This window comes from Rhinopithecus bieti, unplaced genomic scaffold (assembly GCF_001698545.2).
Source record: "Rhinopithecus bieti isolate Rb0 unplaced genomic scaffold, ASM169854v2 scaffold_1618, whole genome shotgun sequence".
In the NCBI taxonomy this organism is placed as follows: domain Eukaryota; kingdom Metazoa; phylum Chordata; class Mammalia; order Primates; family Cercopithecidae; genus Rhinopithecus; species Rhinopithecus bieti.
Genome location: NW_016803937.1, coordinates 94481 through 109347, shown reverse-complemented (window position 1 = coordinate 109347; position 14867 = coordinate 94481). Strand labels below are relative to the sequence as shown.

Genomic DNA, 14867 nt, shown 5'->3' with positions numbered 1-14867 from the left:
GTCGTGTGTTAACACGGGTTTCACCCCCATTTTAAAATCTTCAGAAGCAAAACATAAAGGAAGAGAAAGAATGGGAGAAAGGGGGCTGAAGCCGGCCCTGCCACACCCCCCCATGGTGGTGACACGGTTTTCTGACCAGAGTGGAGATTCGGGACGTCTGCACACCTGGAACCACAGAGAACTCCCTAGGTGACGCTCTGTGCACCACGCTAGCCCGGCTTTGCCTGCGGGACCAACGAGAGCGAGCCAGGCACCAACAGCTCTTCACCAAGCATCTGGAGGCCGGGACGCCCCGTGGATTACAGAGTTTGCTGCACTGACCCTCGATGTTGACCCTGGAAGTGCCTCAGATCTCAGCGTGGACTCTCACACATGATAAGCGTTCAGGCACTTCCCTGACGCAGGCCAGGGCAAAGGCTTCACACCCCGGGGTAGACAGGAAGTCCCACCTTTGCTCTGCCCCCAGGTCGTGCCCATGCTAATGCCACATCGCCAGGGCCGCGCTCCATCAGCAGCCTCTGCCGTCCCACCAGCACCCTAAACCACAGGCAGAGCGAGGCTGCAGCAGCCCGTGTGTGCCGGCGGGACATGTCTCGCCCCCTGGGCTCTGCCCCCACCCTGGCCAGTGTAAGGTTTGATTTTAGCCACGTTGGAACTGTGCAGGTGGGGTGGATACACTGAGCAAATCGTGGGTGTCTAATAAATGAGCTACTACAAAGTGTGGTCCACCTGCCATGCAGAGTTCAGGACAGCCCCTCCTGGAGACATAGGGCAGGTCCTGCCTTAGCCCGCCCGTGTCCCGGGCACACACAGGTCCCCTCACCATGGACAGCCCCAGGGCCCTCAGGGCGAGTCGCCAGTGCTCCCTGGCCAGCGAGTGTATAAAAGTGGAGATGACACCAGAATCCGTGGGCAGCTGTGAGGCTTTGGGAGGTAACTGGGAAAGTGATGTCTGAGGGGCCGGGGCAGGGCGGCTCAGTGTGCCACGTGAGCGTCTGCTGTGCTGCGTGGCCATCACTGTGGCATCGGCTGGGCCTGAGCACACCATGCTCGCCAGCCACATATTGTGTGGTTCTTCACCCGCTGGTTCCTAGGCTGTGTTCTCTCGGGGTCACAGGGCACATCTCTCCCTCCACACAGACTCTTGCATGTGGCACACAGGAGCCCAGTGGAATCCGAGCGCAAGGCGCACTTCTCTCCTCCAGGCTCCTCACTCCAGCCTCCCTTTCAGTGTTTCTCCTCTCTTGTAGGTTCTGTGGGGACCCCGCTGCCCGGAGTACAGGTGCGCATTATCTCAGAAAAGCCACAGAAGGAAGGCTGCTCCTACACCGTCCACGCGGAGGGAGATGAGAGGGGGACCAAGGTAAGCCACTCTGTTCTCGGCAGGCTGGTGGCCGTGTGTCCAGGCTGGTCCCCCCCAGGGTGGTTACACTGGTGTGTCTTTCCGCTGGAGGCAGCCTCCTCTCCATGCAGGGGACCGGCCTCCTGGACATTGCAGGTGCCAGCTGGTGTTCTGGGCTCTGCCTGCTGCGTGTTCGTCTGTGCGCTCACAGAGCAGTGGCAGAGGGAGCCCAGGGCAGAACACCAAAGGGACTCACACCCAGACACACAGCTCCTCCCAGGGGCCCCGTCCGTGGGGACAGGCTGACGTGCACTGTGATGGCCTTGGCTGAGGGGAAGAGAGAAAGCAGCAGAGGCCGTTGTCGTTGATGGGAATCTGGTTAGAAATACGAACTGGCCTGACCCTGGCACCCGTCCTGAGGGGACGCTGACCCAGGCCCCCAGAGTAGGTGTGGGGAGATTCACAGAGCCCTGCACGCTGAGGTGGGCGCCCGTGCAGTACTCTGTGGCAGCCTCCTCATCTAGTACATTATTCTAAAACTGACAAGGGTAAACGAGAAGAAAGGACATTGTCTCATTTCTGTGAGGATTTTAACGTGAGAATCTGCTCATCACAAGTGAATTCACGTCCCAGAGAAAGTTCTAGGGATTATGGGGAAGTGGAATCTTGATTTAAAAGGAAATTATTTTCTCTAAAGCCAGTATCCACACCTGATACCACACATGATTGACTGTGTTGCCCTGAGGTTTTCAAAGATTGAGGGATCCTGAGTCTCATCTCAGCACATTTCCTTCTCTGTGGCGCCGTCTCAGCCCTCATGGGGCATAACTGAGCTCCCCGCACAGAGGCTGAGGGGCTGTGGGCCCTGCTCTCGTGAGTGAACAGCCACACGCCCTCCCTGGACCTTGGTTTCCACACCTGACCACATGAGGGTTGGAGTGATGGTCGTGGTTGAACGTTTTAGCTCCAGCAAACAAGTAGGACGTGGGTGGCTTTCAGTGTCATTAAATGACACTGAAAGGTGCAGTGGCCACACCTTGTGTGGAGGACTGCACGGTGTGTCCTGCCTGTTCTGGGCCACCTGCAGTGGGCTGTTATCCCCTGTGGCCCCCACTGTGGCCCCCAGAGAGCCGTGGGGCACCTTCCTGAAACCCACCTGGGTGACTGCCCCTTGCTGGATACCCACCTCTCCTGCCCTCTGTAGGGCGGCCTCAGGCTCCAGCCTGTGCTGTTGTCCTGACACCCCTCTCCTAGGATTCATGCCTCTGCCCTGCTAGTACTAGGCTGCTGGCCACACCCCGCATATCGGGTTCCTGAATACACCTGCCCTTCCTGGCTCTCGACTCTGTGCCCTGTGGTACCGTTGCCCACACCTCAAAGACCCCCGAGCTCAGCCAGTCCAGCCCTGTCTGCAGGGACAGGGCTCAGTCTGTGCCTGGGTTGGGGACACCATCTAGTCAGGAATGTCCCCAGCAGACAGCAGAGCGTGAGTGGCGTGTGGAGGAGTGAGACGCCCCGTGGCTGTGCAGCCCTCTCCAGGTGTCAGTCAGCTGACGCTTCTGCCTCTCAGCACCTGCTCTGCCAGAAATGGCAGAGATGTTGCCAGGGAAAGGGGCGGAGCGGGGGTGGGGAGCGTTTCTGTCTTAAATTAAAACAAAACTTAACAGCTTCACACCTGCATTGGCTGCCGCGTCACCTGACTGCTCCTGCCTGAGTTTCTTTAGTTGTTTCTGTCTGCAGGTTTCTTCCCTGAAATAGGCTTGAAATAGAAGCAGCAGACTCAGCTCCCTGGGCACCCTGACAGAGGTGCCGCGCGGTGGCCTCTGCGACAGGTGTGCAGGGAGACCCTGCAAGGTGAAGCCGCACAGATACTCCAGGGCTGCTTAAATCTTAGCGTACAGGGGGTTTGCATCTGCTGGCAGCAGGCCCTGGAACATTTCCTGTTCAGCCAAGGAGTCCGTGCAGCAGGCAGGGTACAGCTGCCCTGCAGGGCCTGGCTCTACCAGGGGCCGAGACCCTTATTGGGGAGGAGCACAGTCTGAGGGCCTCAGGGTTTGTGCCCTCTGACACCTGAGATTCAGGGTTCCCAGAGGGTTGGGTGGGTGCCCCAGGACGACCAGGTGACAGCATGGGCACTGTGAACTCTGAAAAGCCCCAGCATCAGGGACCTGCTGCTCTCTCCTGGGGTCTCATGCGAAGGAACTCCCCACCCCATGCTCACACTCGCAGACACACTTAGTATTTTCATCTGAGCCCCACACAGTGGCCCTTCTCTCCACAGCATCCCAAAGCCCAAGGGTGTCCCTCAATGCTGCGGTCCCAGATCCACGTGGCTCAGGTGAGGCTGTGGCGGTCAGCTGGACCGTCCAGTCCACTCTTGTCTGGGCCAAGGTGTGGGTCCTGGCCGGCATCCCTCCCCAGAAGGGCTCCCTCGGGACCAGTTTGTCTCTAGTCATGAGAACAGCTGTCCCTAGGCCTCTGGGATGACTCATGACTCTTCCTGGGCAGATGATCAACCAGGCCTTCGGACCTGAACTATGAGGCTTGGTGTCATATTTGTTAGGAAGCAAAGTACCTGCAGGAAGGAAACTGTCCTGTGGGGATGGGAGAACACCGTTCCAGGATCATCGCCGGGTCCAGAGCATCTGGACCCTCCCCAGCTGGCAGCTGGCCTGCCAGACCCAGGGCCCAGCCCCTCCATCACCTTGTCGCGTGGCTGGCTCGTAGCACTCCTCATGTCCTGTGACATGTATCAGACAGGGGGATCCCACACACCTGAACACATGGTATCACACATAGACACAGTATGGCACACAGGTACCGACACACATGCAGTGTGCCACAGGGTAACACACGCCAAGTGCATACAGGGGTATCACATACAGTATGCACATGGATATCACACATGCAAGGCACGCATGGGTATCATGGCGTCACAGGTATACACATACACGGTGGTGCACGGCTATTTCCACACAGATACACAAGAAAATACGCCGAAGGAAACACCAACGTCCAAATGCGCTAAGCTTCAGGCTGAACTGTCAACGTTCATAGGACATGAGGGCACGTGTGCACACTGGTGGTGTATTAGGTATATGATAACCGCGTGTGCACACTGCATTGTGTGTGTGTACCCTTGTGCCACTGGCCTATGCGTGTGAACCTGTGCGTGCACTGGGTGATTATCCATGCACACACTGCATGTGTATATGTGTGATACTTGTGCGTGCACCGCATGTGTGATACCCATGTGCACACTGCATGTATGATACCCATGTGCACACTGCGTGTATGATACCCGTGTGCGCACTGTGCATACGTGTGTGATGCCTGTGCTGCAGTGTGTGTGTGATACCCTGTACGCACTGAGGTATGTGTTATCTGTGCACGCTACGTGTATGTGTGTTACTTGGGTTATGCGCACTGTGTCTATTGTGTGAGATCTCATGCGCATGCGCACACTGTGTGTATGTGTGTGATACCCACGCATGCACTGCGTGTGTATGTGATACCCATGCGTGCACTGCGTGTGTGTGTGACATTTGTTGAAAGCCTACTCTTTTTGCATTACATTGCCATTGCCCCTTTACTAAAAAATAATTGGACATATTTGGGATGGTGTACATATAGGTTATCTGTTCTGTTCCCTTGATCTATATCTATGTTTCCACTCTTTTGCCAACACCACATTGTCTTGACTATTGTGGTTTTATAGTAGGTCTTAACAATTGTAGTGTGATTTCACCAGCTTAATTCTTCTTTTTCAGAGTTGTGTCGGTGCACATATTAATTTTAGAATTAGCTTGTCTAGCCAAGTGTGGTGTTTTACGCCTGTAATCCCAACACTTTGGTAGGCCAAGGTGGGCAGATCACCTGAGGTCAGGAGTTCGAGACCAGCCTGACCAATATGATGAAACCCCATCTCTACTAAAAATACAAGAATTAGCCAGGCATGGTAGTAGGTGCTTGTAATCCCAGCTACTCGAGAGGCTGAGGCAAGAGAATCGCTTGAAACTGGAAGGTAGAGTTTGCAGTTAGCCAAGATCACACCACTGCACTCCAGCCGGGGCAACAAGAGCAAAACTCCATCTCAAAAAAAAAATAAATAAAGGATTAGCTCATCTATATCTACGAAAAGTTCTTTTGAGATCTTGATTGGAAAGCCAGGTGTGGTAGCTCATGCCTGTAATCCCAGCATTTTGGGAGGCCAAGGCAGGCAAATCAGCGTGAGATCAGGAGCTCAAGACCAGCCCAGCCAATGTGGTGAAACCCTGTCTCTTCTGAAAATACGAAAAATTAGCCAGGTGTGGTGGCACATGCCTGTAATCCCAGCTACTCAGGAGGCTGAGGCACGAGAATTGTTTGAGCCTGGGAGGTTTAAGTGAGCCAAGATTGTGCCACTGCACTCCAGCCTGGACAACAGAGCGAGACTGTCTTAAAAAAAAAAAGAGAGAGAGATGTTGATTGGAATTTAGCCATTCTGATAGGGGAGATCACTTTGGGGAGAATTAACAATTACTATGCTGTCTTCCAATCCATGAACATGGTATGTCTCTCCACTTACTTAGATCCATGAACATGGTATGTCTCTCCATTTACTTAGATCTACTTTGGTTTCTTTTGTGTTGTATTCAGCATGTAGATGCTGTACTTGTGTTAGATTTATACGTAAATGTTTCTTCTTTTCTTTACTCTTCTTTCTATTCCTTCTCCTCCTTTTCCTCTCCTTTTTAAACTATTGTAAGTATGGCAGGTGGGTGGTGGGGAGAGGGTTGTTTGTTTTTTGAGACAGTGTCTTGCCCTGTTGTCCAGGCCGGAGTGTAGTGGTGCAATCTCAACTCACTGCAGCCTCTACTTCCTGGGTCCAAGTGATTCTCATGCCTCAGCCTCCCAGGTAGCTGGGATTACAGATGTGTGCCACCACACCTAGCTAATTTTTGTATTTTTAATAGAGGCAGGGTTTCACCATGTTGGCCAGGCTGGTCTCAAACTCCTGGCCTCAAGTGATCTGCCTGCCTCGACCTCCCAAGGTGCTGAGATTACAGGTGTGAGCCACGGTGCATGGTCAGGTTTTTGTTGCTGTTGTTAGTTTTCAATTGTTCATTGCTAGTAGGTAGAAATAGAATTGATTGTTGTGTGTTGGCCTCAAATACTTTAGTTATTACCTTGCTGAATTAACTTACTAGTTTTAGGAGATTTTTGTAGACCTCTTGGGAATTTCTACAAATACAATCATGTTCTCTGCAAATACGAACAGTTTTATTTCTTTCTTTCCAATCTGTATGACCAAAGTCCTGACCAGGACTTCCATATGATATTGAACAGCAGCAGGCAGAGTGGACCTTCTTATTTCTGATCTTAGGGAAAGGATCCAGTCTTTCAGCAAGTGTGTTAGTTACTGGCTTTTTGCAGATTCCATTCTATCTACAATATGCTGAGAGTTTTTATCATTATATGTATGTTGAATGTTTTCAAAACTTTTTCTGTACTGATTGATTTTTCTTTATTAGGCTGTTAATATGGTAGATTACGTTGAACCAAGCTTTCATTCCCAGGACAAACCCCACTTGGTCCTGGTGGGTCATTTTTTTTTATATGTAGTACTGGATTTGATTTGCTAGCATATTGCTGAGTATTTTTTATCTGTATTCGTGATAAATTTTGGTCTGCAGTTTCCCGTTTTTATACTTTACTTGGGTTGTGTTTGAGGGTGATGCTGGCCTCATTCAGTGAGTTGAGAAGTGTTCCCTCCTTCTCTATTTTTTTCTGGAAGAGATTGTGTAGAATTGGTGTTATTTCTTCTTTCAATGTTGGTGGAATTCACCAATGAAATCATCTGGGCCTAGAGGTTTTCTTTTCTGTTATTACTTTGTGTGTGTGGGACAAGGTCTCGTTCTGTCGTGCAGGCTGGAGTGCAGTGGTGCAATCATAGCTCACTGGAGCCTTGAACTCCTCGGCTCAAGTGACTCTCCCTCCTGGCCTCCCAAAGTGCTGGGATTACAGGTGTGAGCCACTGTGCCCTACCAGTGTTTCTTTTTTGAAAGAAAAAGAACTATGAATTCAATTTCTTTAGTGCTTATAGGACTGTTCAGGTTATCTGTTGCATCTTGGGTGACTTTTGGTACATATAATGTTTGAGGAATTGGTTCATTTAATCTGTTAAATTTCTTTGTGTAGAGTTTCCCTTCAGGCCATGAAACCATTAAAAGGTTAATAAGGGACGTCCCATCTTAACCTTTCTGTGGTTTCAGGGCCTGGAGTTATAAATGGCCCCAGTTCCTCATGTTGGTCATTGGTGTCTTCTGTTTTTCTTTTTTCTTTGTTATCCTTGTTGGAAGTTTATCTGTTTTATGGGTCTTTTTTCAAAGAAGTCACTTTTGGATACATTGATTTTTCTTTATTTTTCTGTTTTCAATTTCACCAATTTTGTTCTTGGTTTCTTCTACTTGCTTCTGGCTTTTCTCTTTTTCTAGTTGCTTAAGGTAAGGCTTTAGATTATTGATTTGAGACCTTTCCTCTTTATAAGGTGTACATTTAATGATATACATTGCCCTTAAGCATTGCTTTAGCTGCATCCCCAAGTTTTTATATATATATAGTTTATAAGTATGTATATATATATATATGTGTGTGTGTGTGTGTGTGTGTGTAGTTGTTGTTGTTTTGAGACAGAGTTTCACCCTTGTTGCCCAGGCTGGAGTGCAATGGCATGATCTTGGCTCGCTGCAACCTCCGCCTCCCAGGTTCAAGCAGTTCTCCTGCCTCAGCCTCCCGAGTAGCTGGGAGTACAGGTATGCACCACCATGCCCAGCTAATTTTTTGTTTTTAGTAGAGACGGGGTTTCACCATGTTGGTCAGGTTGATCTTGAACTCCTGACCTCAAGTGTTCTGCCCACCTTGGCTTCCCAAAGTGCTGGGATTACAGGCATGAGCCAGCACGCCTGGCCTAAATTTTGATATATTTTTATTTTCATTTAGTTCAAGATTTTTTTTTTTTTGAGACGGAGTCTCGCTCTGTTGCCCAGCCTGGAGTGCAGTGGCCGGATCTCAGCTCACTGCAAGCTCCGCCTCCCGGGTTTATGTCATTCTCATGCCTCAGCCTCCCAAGTAGCTGGGACTACAGGCGCTCGCCCCCTCGCCTGGCTAGTTTTTTGTATTTTTTAGTAGAGATGGGGTTTCACTGGGTTAGCCAGGATGGTCTTGATCTCCTGACCTCGTGATCTGCCCATCTCGGCCTCCCAAAGTGCTGGGATTACAGGCATGAGCCACCGTGCCCGGCCAAGTTCAAGATATTTTTAATGTTCCTTAAGACTTCCTCTTTGGCTTGTGGATTATTTAGAAGTACAGCACATATTTCAAAATATTTGGATATTTTTCCATTATCTTTCTGTTATTGGCTTCTAGTTTAAGTCCATTGCAGACATGCTTGGTATATTTCAATTCTTTTAAATTTGTGAAGTTGTGTTTTATGGCCCACAATGTGGTTTCTTTTCAAGAATGTTCTGGTGTACTTGAAAAGAGTATATATTCTGCCCAGGCGCCATGGCTCACACCTGTAATCCCAACACTTTGGGAGGCCAAGGCAGGAGAATCACTGCCCAGGAGTTTGAGCCCAGCCTGAGCAACATAGTGAGACCCCATCTCTACAAAAAGTTAAAAACAAAAAATTAGCTGGGCACGGTGTTACACGCCTTTTGTCCCAGCTACTCAGGAGGCTGAGGTGGGAGGATCACCTGCACCTGGGAGTTTGAGGCTGCAGCGAGCTATGGATTGTGCCACTGCACTCTTGCCTGGGTGACCGAGCGAGAGTGTGTGGCCTGCTTGCTTTAGTAAATGTCTGTTCTGTAAATTAGATGAAGGTGTTTGATCTTGTTGTTCAGTTCTTCTGTATCCTGGCTGGTTTTCTCACCACTTGTTCTGTTACTGAAGAAGGGGTTGAATTTTCCAACTACAACTGCCTGTTTCTGCTTTCAGTTTTTGCTTCATGTATTTTGAAAGTCTGTTGTTTAGTACATTCACGTTTATAATGATTGTGTCTTATTGGTGAATTGACTCTTGTTAACATTTGATGCTCTGGTAACCCTCTTTGCTCTTAAGTTTACTTTGATGTTAATATAGCTATTTTAATTGCTCTTGATCGGCATTTGCATGTGTAATTGTATTTGAAGGAAATTTCTTATGGACAGCATGCAGTTGGATTATGTGTGTTTTTTTACTCCAGCCTGACAAGCTTTGTAATTAGTAGGTTTAGACCATTTACATTTAATGTAATTATTGATATGCTTGAATTTAAGTCTACCATTTTACTATTTGTTTACTCTTGTTCCCTGAGGGTTTTATTGCTTAACTTTACTGCCTTCTTTGAGGTTATTTTTTCGTATTCCGTTTTAATTTGTCTCAAGTTTTTTAGCCTAAATGTCTTTGCATAGTTTTTTCAGTAATAGTTCCAGAGACTACAATGTACATACTTCCTTTTTACAGTCTCCTTAGAGTCAACATTTCAACACTTCCAGAAGAATGTAGAGCCACATCCCTGCCTCCATGTTGGCTCCTTGCCCTCTGCCGTTAGGGCGTGGTTAGTGTAATACCTATATTTGTTATCTACTCAATTAGACAAAATGGTAATTTTTGCTTTCAACAGTCAAAAATATTTTAGAGAGCTTCAGAAGAAAGGAACTCAACTTCATTCACCCAACTGTTTGCCGCTTCTGTTCCTTTTCCTGTATTCCCAGTGTACCAGGTCTCCTTCTGATACCAGTTTCTTTTTGTCTGAAGGACATTCTCCAGGAATTATTTTAGATCAGATCTGCTTGCAACAAATTATCTTATTTTTCTTCATCTAAGAATGTCTTAGGTATTTTATTTTCCTTCCTGAAGGATATTTTCATTGGATTAGGAATTCTGGGTTAACAATTATTTTCTTTTAGCAATTTAAAAATATGATTCTTGGCTGGATGTGGTGGCTCATGCCCAGAATCAGCGCACTTTGGGAGGCCAAGAGGGGTAGATCACCTGAGGTCAAGAATTTCAGCTGGGCACGGTGGCTCATACCTGTAATCTCAGCACTTTGGGAGGCCAAGGCGGGCGGATCATGAGGTCAGGAGATCGAGACCACGGTGAAACCCCGTCTCTACTGAAAAAAACAAAACAAAAAATTAGCTGGACCTGGTGGCAGGCACCTGTAGTCGCAGCTACTGAGGAGGCTGAGGCAGGAGAATGGCGTGAACCTGGGAGGTGGAGCTTGCAGTGAGCTGAGATTGCACCACTGCACTCCAGCCTGGGCGACAGAGTAAGACTCCGTCTCAAAAAAAACAAAGAATTTGAGACCAGCCTGGCCCACATAGGGAAATCCCATCTCTAATAAAAATACGAAAATGAGCCAGGCGTGGTGGCGCACACCTGTAATCCCAGCTACTTGGGAGGCTGAGGCAGGAGAATTGTTTTAACCTGGGAGGTGGAGGTTGCAGTGAGCCGAGATCATGCCATTGCACTCCAGCCTGGGTGACAGAGTGAGACTCTGTCTCAAAAATAATAATAATAATAATACAACTCCACTTCTTTCTGGCCTCCATTGTTTCCGTGGAGAAATCAGTGGTCGTGGAAACCTGTGTTCCTCTCTGTGTGTCAGTGACTGGATTATGATGTGTCTGGGCTTGGGCATCTTTTGCTTTGTCTTGTCTGTGATTTTCTCAGCTTCTTTAATTTATAGGCTTATGTTTTCACCAAATTTTGAGTTTTTAGCCAAATTTTATCAAACGTCTTTCTGCACCTAAGTCTTTTCTTCTGTCACTGCAGTAACATGAACGTTAGCCCTTTGTGTGTTTTGTGTTTACTTTTCCTGGTTATTTTTCTCTTCTGTTCAGATTTTGGGTCATTTCTGTTGCTCTTTCTTCAAGTTGTCAGATGCATTTCTTCATCATCCTTCTGCTCTTGAGCCAGTCAGTGACTTTCTATTTCTGTATTTTTCACTTTTAAAATTTTCGTTTGGTTCTGCTTCGTGTCTGTTATTTCTTTGTTGAGACGTTCTGTTTTTCCATTTATTTCCAAGTGTTTGCCCCTTCTTTTTTATTTGTTCTTTTTTTTATTTATTATTATTTATTTATTCATTTATTTTTGAGACAGGGTCTCACTCTGTCAGCCAGGCTAGAGGGCAGTGCTGCAGTCTCAGCTCACTGCAACCTCCACTTCAAGCGATCCTCCCACCTCCGCCTCTCAACTGGCTGGGACTATAGGCACGCACCACCACACCTTGCTAATTTTTGTCTTTTTTGTAGAGACAGGGTTTTGCCATGTTGCCCAGGCTGTTCTCAAACACTTGAGCTCAAGCATCTGCCCGCCTCAGCCTTCCAAAGTGTGCCCTTACGTTTTGGAGCATTTTTATAATAGTGCTTTAAAGTCTTTTTCAGATGATTCCATTAACTATGTTGTTTCAGTGCTGTCGTATTCTTTTCTACATGAGTTGCTATTTTTCTGTTTTTTTCTTGTGTTGAGTAACTTTGTATTGTACCGTGGACATTTTTAATGTTAGGGATGAGATTCTTGGTCTTGTTGACATTCTATAAAGATGTTGAGGTGTTTGTTTTACTGTGACCTAGTTGGCTTAACTCTGCAAAGTCTGACCTTCCTTCCCTGGGATTGGCCTCAATGTCATTTTATTTTTAGGGCCTTTGCCTTGCTGTCTCTACATGTCCCACAAACGTACTGACCAGTGGCCAGTCTGACCATGGCAGTGGAGCAGATAAAGGACAGCAGTGAAAACATTCGCGGAATCAGATAAAGTCCGTGGTTTCATTTGAAAAAACAAACGCGGCCAGGTGCGGTGGCTCAAGCCTGTAATTCCAGCACTTTGGGAGGCCGAGATGGGTGGATCACGAGGTCAGGAGATCGAGACCATCCTGGCTAACCCGGTGAAACTCCGTCTCTACTAAAAAATACAAAAAACTAGCCGGGCGTGGTGGCGGGCGCCTGTAATCCCAGCTACTCGGGAGGCTGAGGCAGAAGAATGGCGTAAACCTGGGAGGCGGAGGATGCAGTGAGCTGAGATCTGGCCACTGCACTCCAGCCTGGGCGACAGAGTGAGACTCCGCCTCAAAAAAAAAAAAAAAGAAAAAACAAACGCGAGGCTCTGAGCAACAGGAGTTAGGCTGGGCACTGTGCAGAAAGCCCTTTCACCATGCGGGGCAGGTGCTCCACCCCCTGTGGGTGGCGTCAGCCCCTCCTGGGGGGAGCCCAGGCTGGCAGGTTGGCAGCAGGACGACGCACTGGGCGGAGTCTGCCGTGGGGCAGTGTTGGCCCCAGGGCGTCTCAGCATCCTTTCTCCGCGTCAGATTAGCAGGTTCCGCTCTCTCGCTGCCTACTTCCCTGGTCAGCATCCTTTCTCCGCGTCAGATTAGCAGGTTCCGCGCTCTCGCTGCCTACTTCCCTGGTCCCTGGTTTTTGAAGTCCATTCCAGATGGCAGGTGATGAGCCTCGGTGAGACTCTACACATCCCTTGACCTCCTGGGTCACAGCCAGACGCTTTCACAGCCCTGCGGAGGGCACTGCCCGCTTTTGCAGTTGAGAAGGGTGAGGGTCGTGGAGCTAGCAGCTGCTCACCTGAAGCCCCTGCTCCTTCCCTGCCCTCCCCAGACCTTCCTGACCTATGAGCTGAGGGCTCGGCTGGTGTCTTCACAGACCCACTGTGTCCAGGGCCTCCCACGTGCTCATGCCATCTGCTCCTGGTGCTGCTGGAACCCCCAGCCCAGGCTCATATAACCCAGCCTCCCTCCTGCCCTCTCCACAGTCACAGTAGAAGAACGGTGAGGCTGTACTTCCTGGGGCCACGGCAGTGCCCGCATGCGTAACGGGCCTCCAGGAACCCCCCATTCTTGGGCCCCACCTTCCCTTCCCACAGTCTTCCGTCTTGTGATTGGTCAGTCAGCCCTGCGGAGGGCACTGCCGGCTCCGAGCTGCCACAGCCCTTGCGGGCGAGGTGTGGACAGATGCCCGCTGCTGTGTTCCCTGGTTTGAGAAACACCCCGAAGGTGGGATTTGGGCACAGGTTTTAGATGTGGACGGGCTGCCTGGATCCAGCTCAGGCCCTGAGTGCTGAGGCCTGGGCCGGTTACATGCTCGAGTCTAGGGGATGGGGTAGGAGCACCTGCTTCTGTGGCTGTTCCGGGAGGAATGAAAGGACACCCCGCTCCTGGCCAGGGCACCACAGAGGACAGCGGGGGGCACCCAGCTCCCGGCCAGGGCACCACAGAGGACAGCGGGGGGCACCCAGCTCCCGGCCAGAGCACCAGGCCCACGAGGACAGCGGGGACGTTAGCTCAGCATGGTTGGCGTCCACCTGTCAAAACCTGCGTCTTCCAAACATCCAACAAAGCGCTCAGTTTCAGAAAGCGCATGGCCCGGGGTGGGCTGGAAGCAGCCCACAGGGTGAAAGGGCCAATCCCAAGAAGGTGTGCCCGGCTCTGACCTCCACCTTCTTCATCCTCCACAGGTGACCCCAGGGCTTGAAGAGAAGGAGGGGGAGCTGCTGGTGAGGGGACCCTCCGTGTTTCGAGAGTACTGGAATAAACCAGAAGAAACTAAAAGTGCATTCACCGTGGATGGCTGGTTTAAGACAGGTAGGACCCAGCCCCGTGGGAGTGGAGAAGACCCCGGGGGAATAGGCAAGAATTCAACTCGCTGCCCAGGTTGAGTGGCACCGAGGCTGGGAATTCCCAGAATTTTCAGCCAAAGGCGGAAGATGGAGTGGGGTGGAGCTGGGGGCTGCTGTTATGGTGCTGCCTTCTGAGCACCCAGCCTGCCCACCGGCCGCTAGAGCAGGCTCCTTGGCCCTGTCCCTCAGTGCCAGGGGCCCCGGTGCCCCGTGACAAGGCTTCCACGCTGTCTTCAGCACGACAGCCGCTCTGGCACGCACGTACCCTGACCACAGACGCTGGGCCCCACGCAGCCCGTCCTGGTGGCCCTGCTGCCCCTCGTGGGCTGGGGCACCCTCCACCTCCAGGGTGCACCCCTGCACCTGCACCCAGAGACCTCACCACACCCATGCTCAACCATACCTGTGCCCTCCACATCCTTCTCCACACCGCGGTCAGAAGTCAGCGGCCACAGTGTGGTTGGTTGGCAGTGTGGCTCTTCGTTTACTGTTCCACAAATCAGCGCATTCTCTCTGCCTGCCAGAACAGGCCTGTGGGTGAGCAGGAACCTGCCTGCCTGATTGAGGTGGCCCAGGAAGCCTGTGGCGGTCAGGAGAGACGGCAGCACCCCTGGAGCCTGGTGGCAGCCGCCACTGCCACCCTCCTGCTCTCCCTGAGCCTGCCCTGAGCCGCTGCCGCCTGGCCCCTCCTTTGTGAGAAGCTGGCTTGGTCCCAGGATCCCGTGTCCCGCCCCATGGGGCATATTTGGATGATGGATATTTGGATATTTGGATAGTGGGCGTACGTGGATGGACATTTGGATAGTGGGCGTACGTGGATGGACATTTGGATAGTGGGCGTACGTGGATGGACATTTGGATAGTGGGCGTACGTGG

The 14867-nt window shown here is 50.4% G+C and overlaps 1 protein-coding gene across 17 annotated transcripts in view; it reads left to right on the top strand.

Moving 5' to 3' along the window:
• The window catches only part of ACSF3 (acyl-CoA synthetase family member 3), a 72800-nt gene that overhangs the window by 29403 nt on the left and 28530 nt on the right, over positions 1 to 14867 (top strand). For all 17 annotated transcript variants that reach the window (XM_017859487.1, XM_017859513.1, XM_017859468.1 and 14 more), the window contains exons 6-7: positions 1251 to 1363; positions 13830 to 13956. In XM_017859487.1, the coding sequence (XP_017714976.1) occupies positions 1251 to 1363; positions 13830 to 13956 (240 nt within the window). The remainder of the gene's footprint in view (positions 1 to 1250; positions 1364 to 13829; positions 13957 to 14867) is intronic.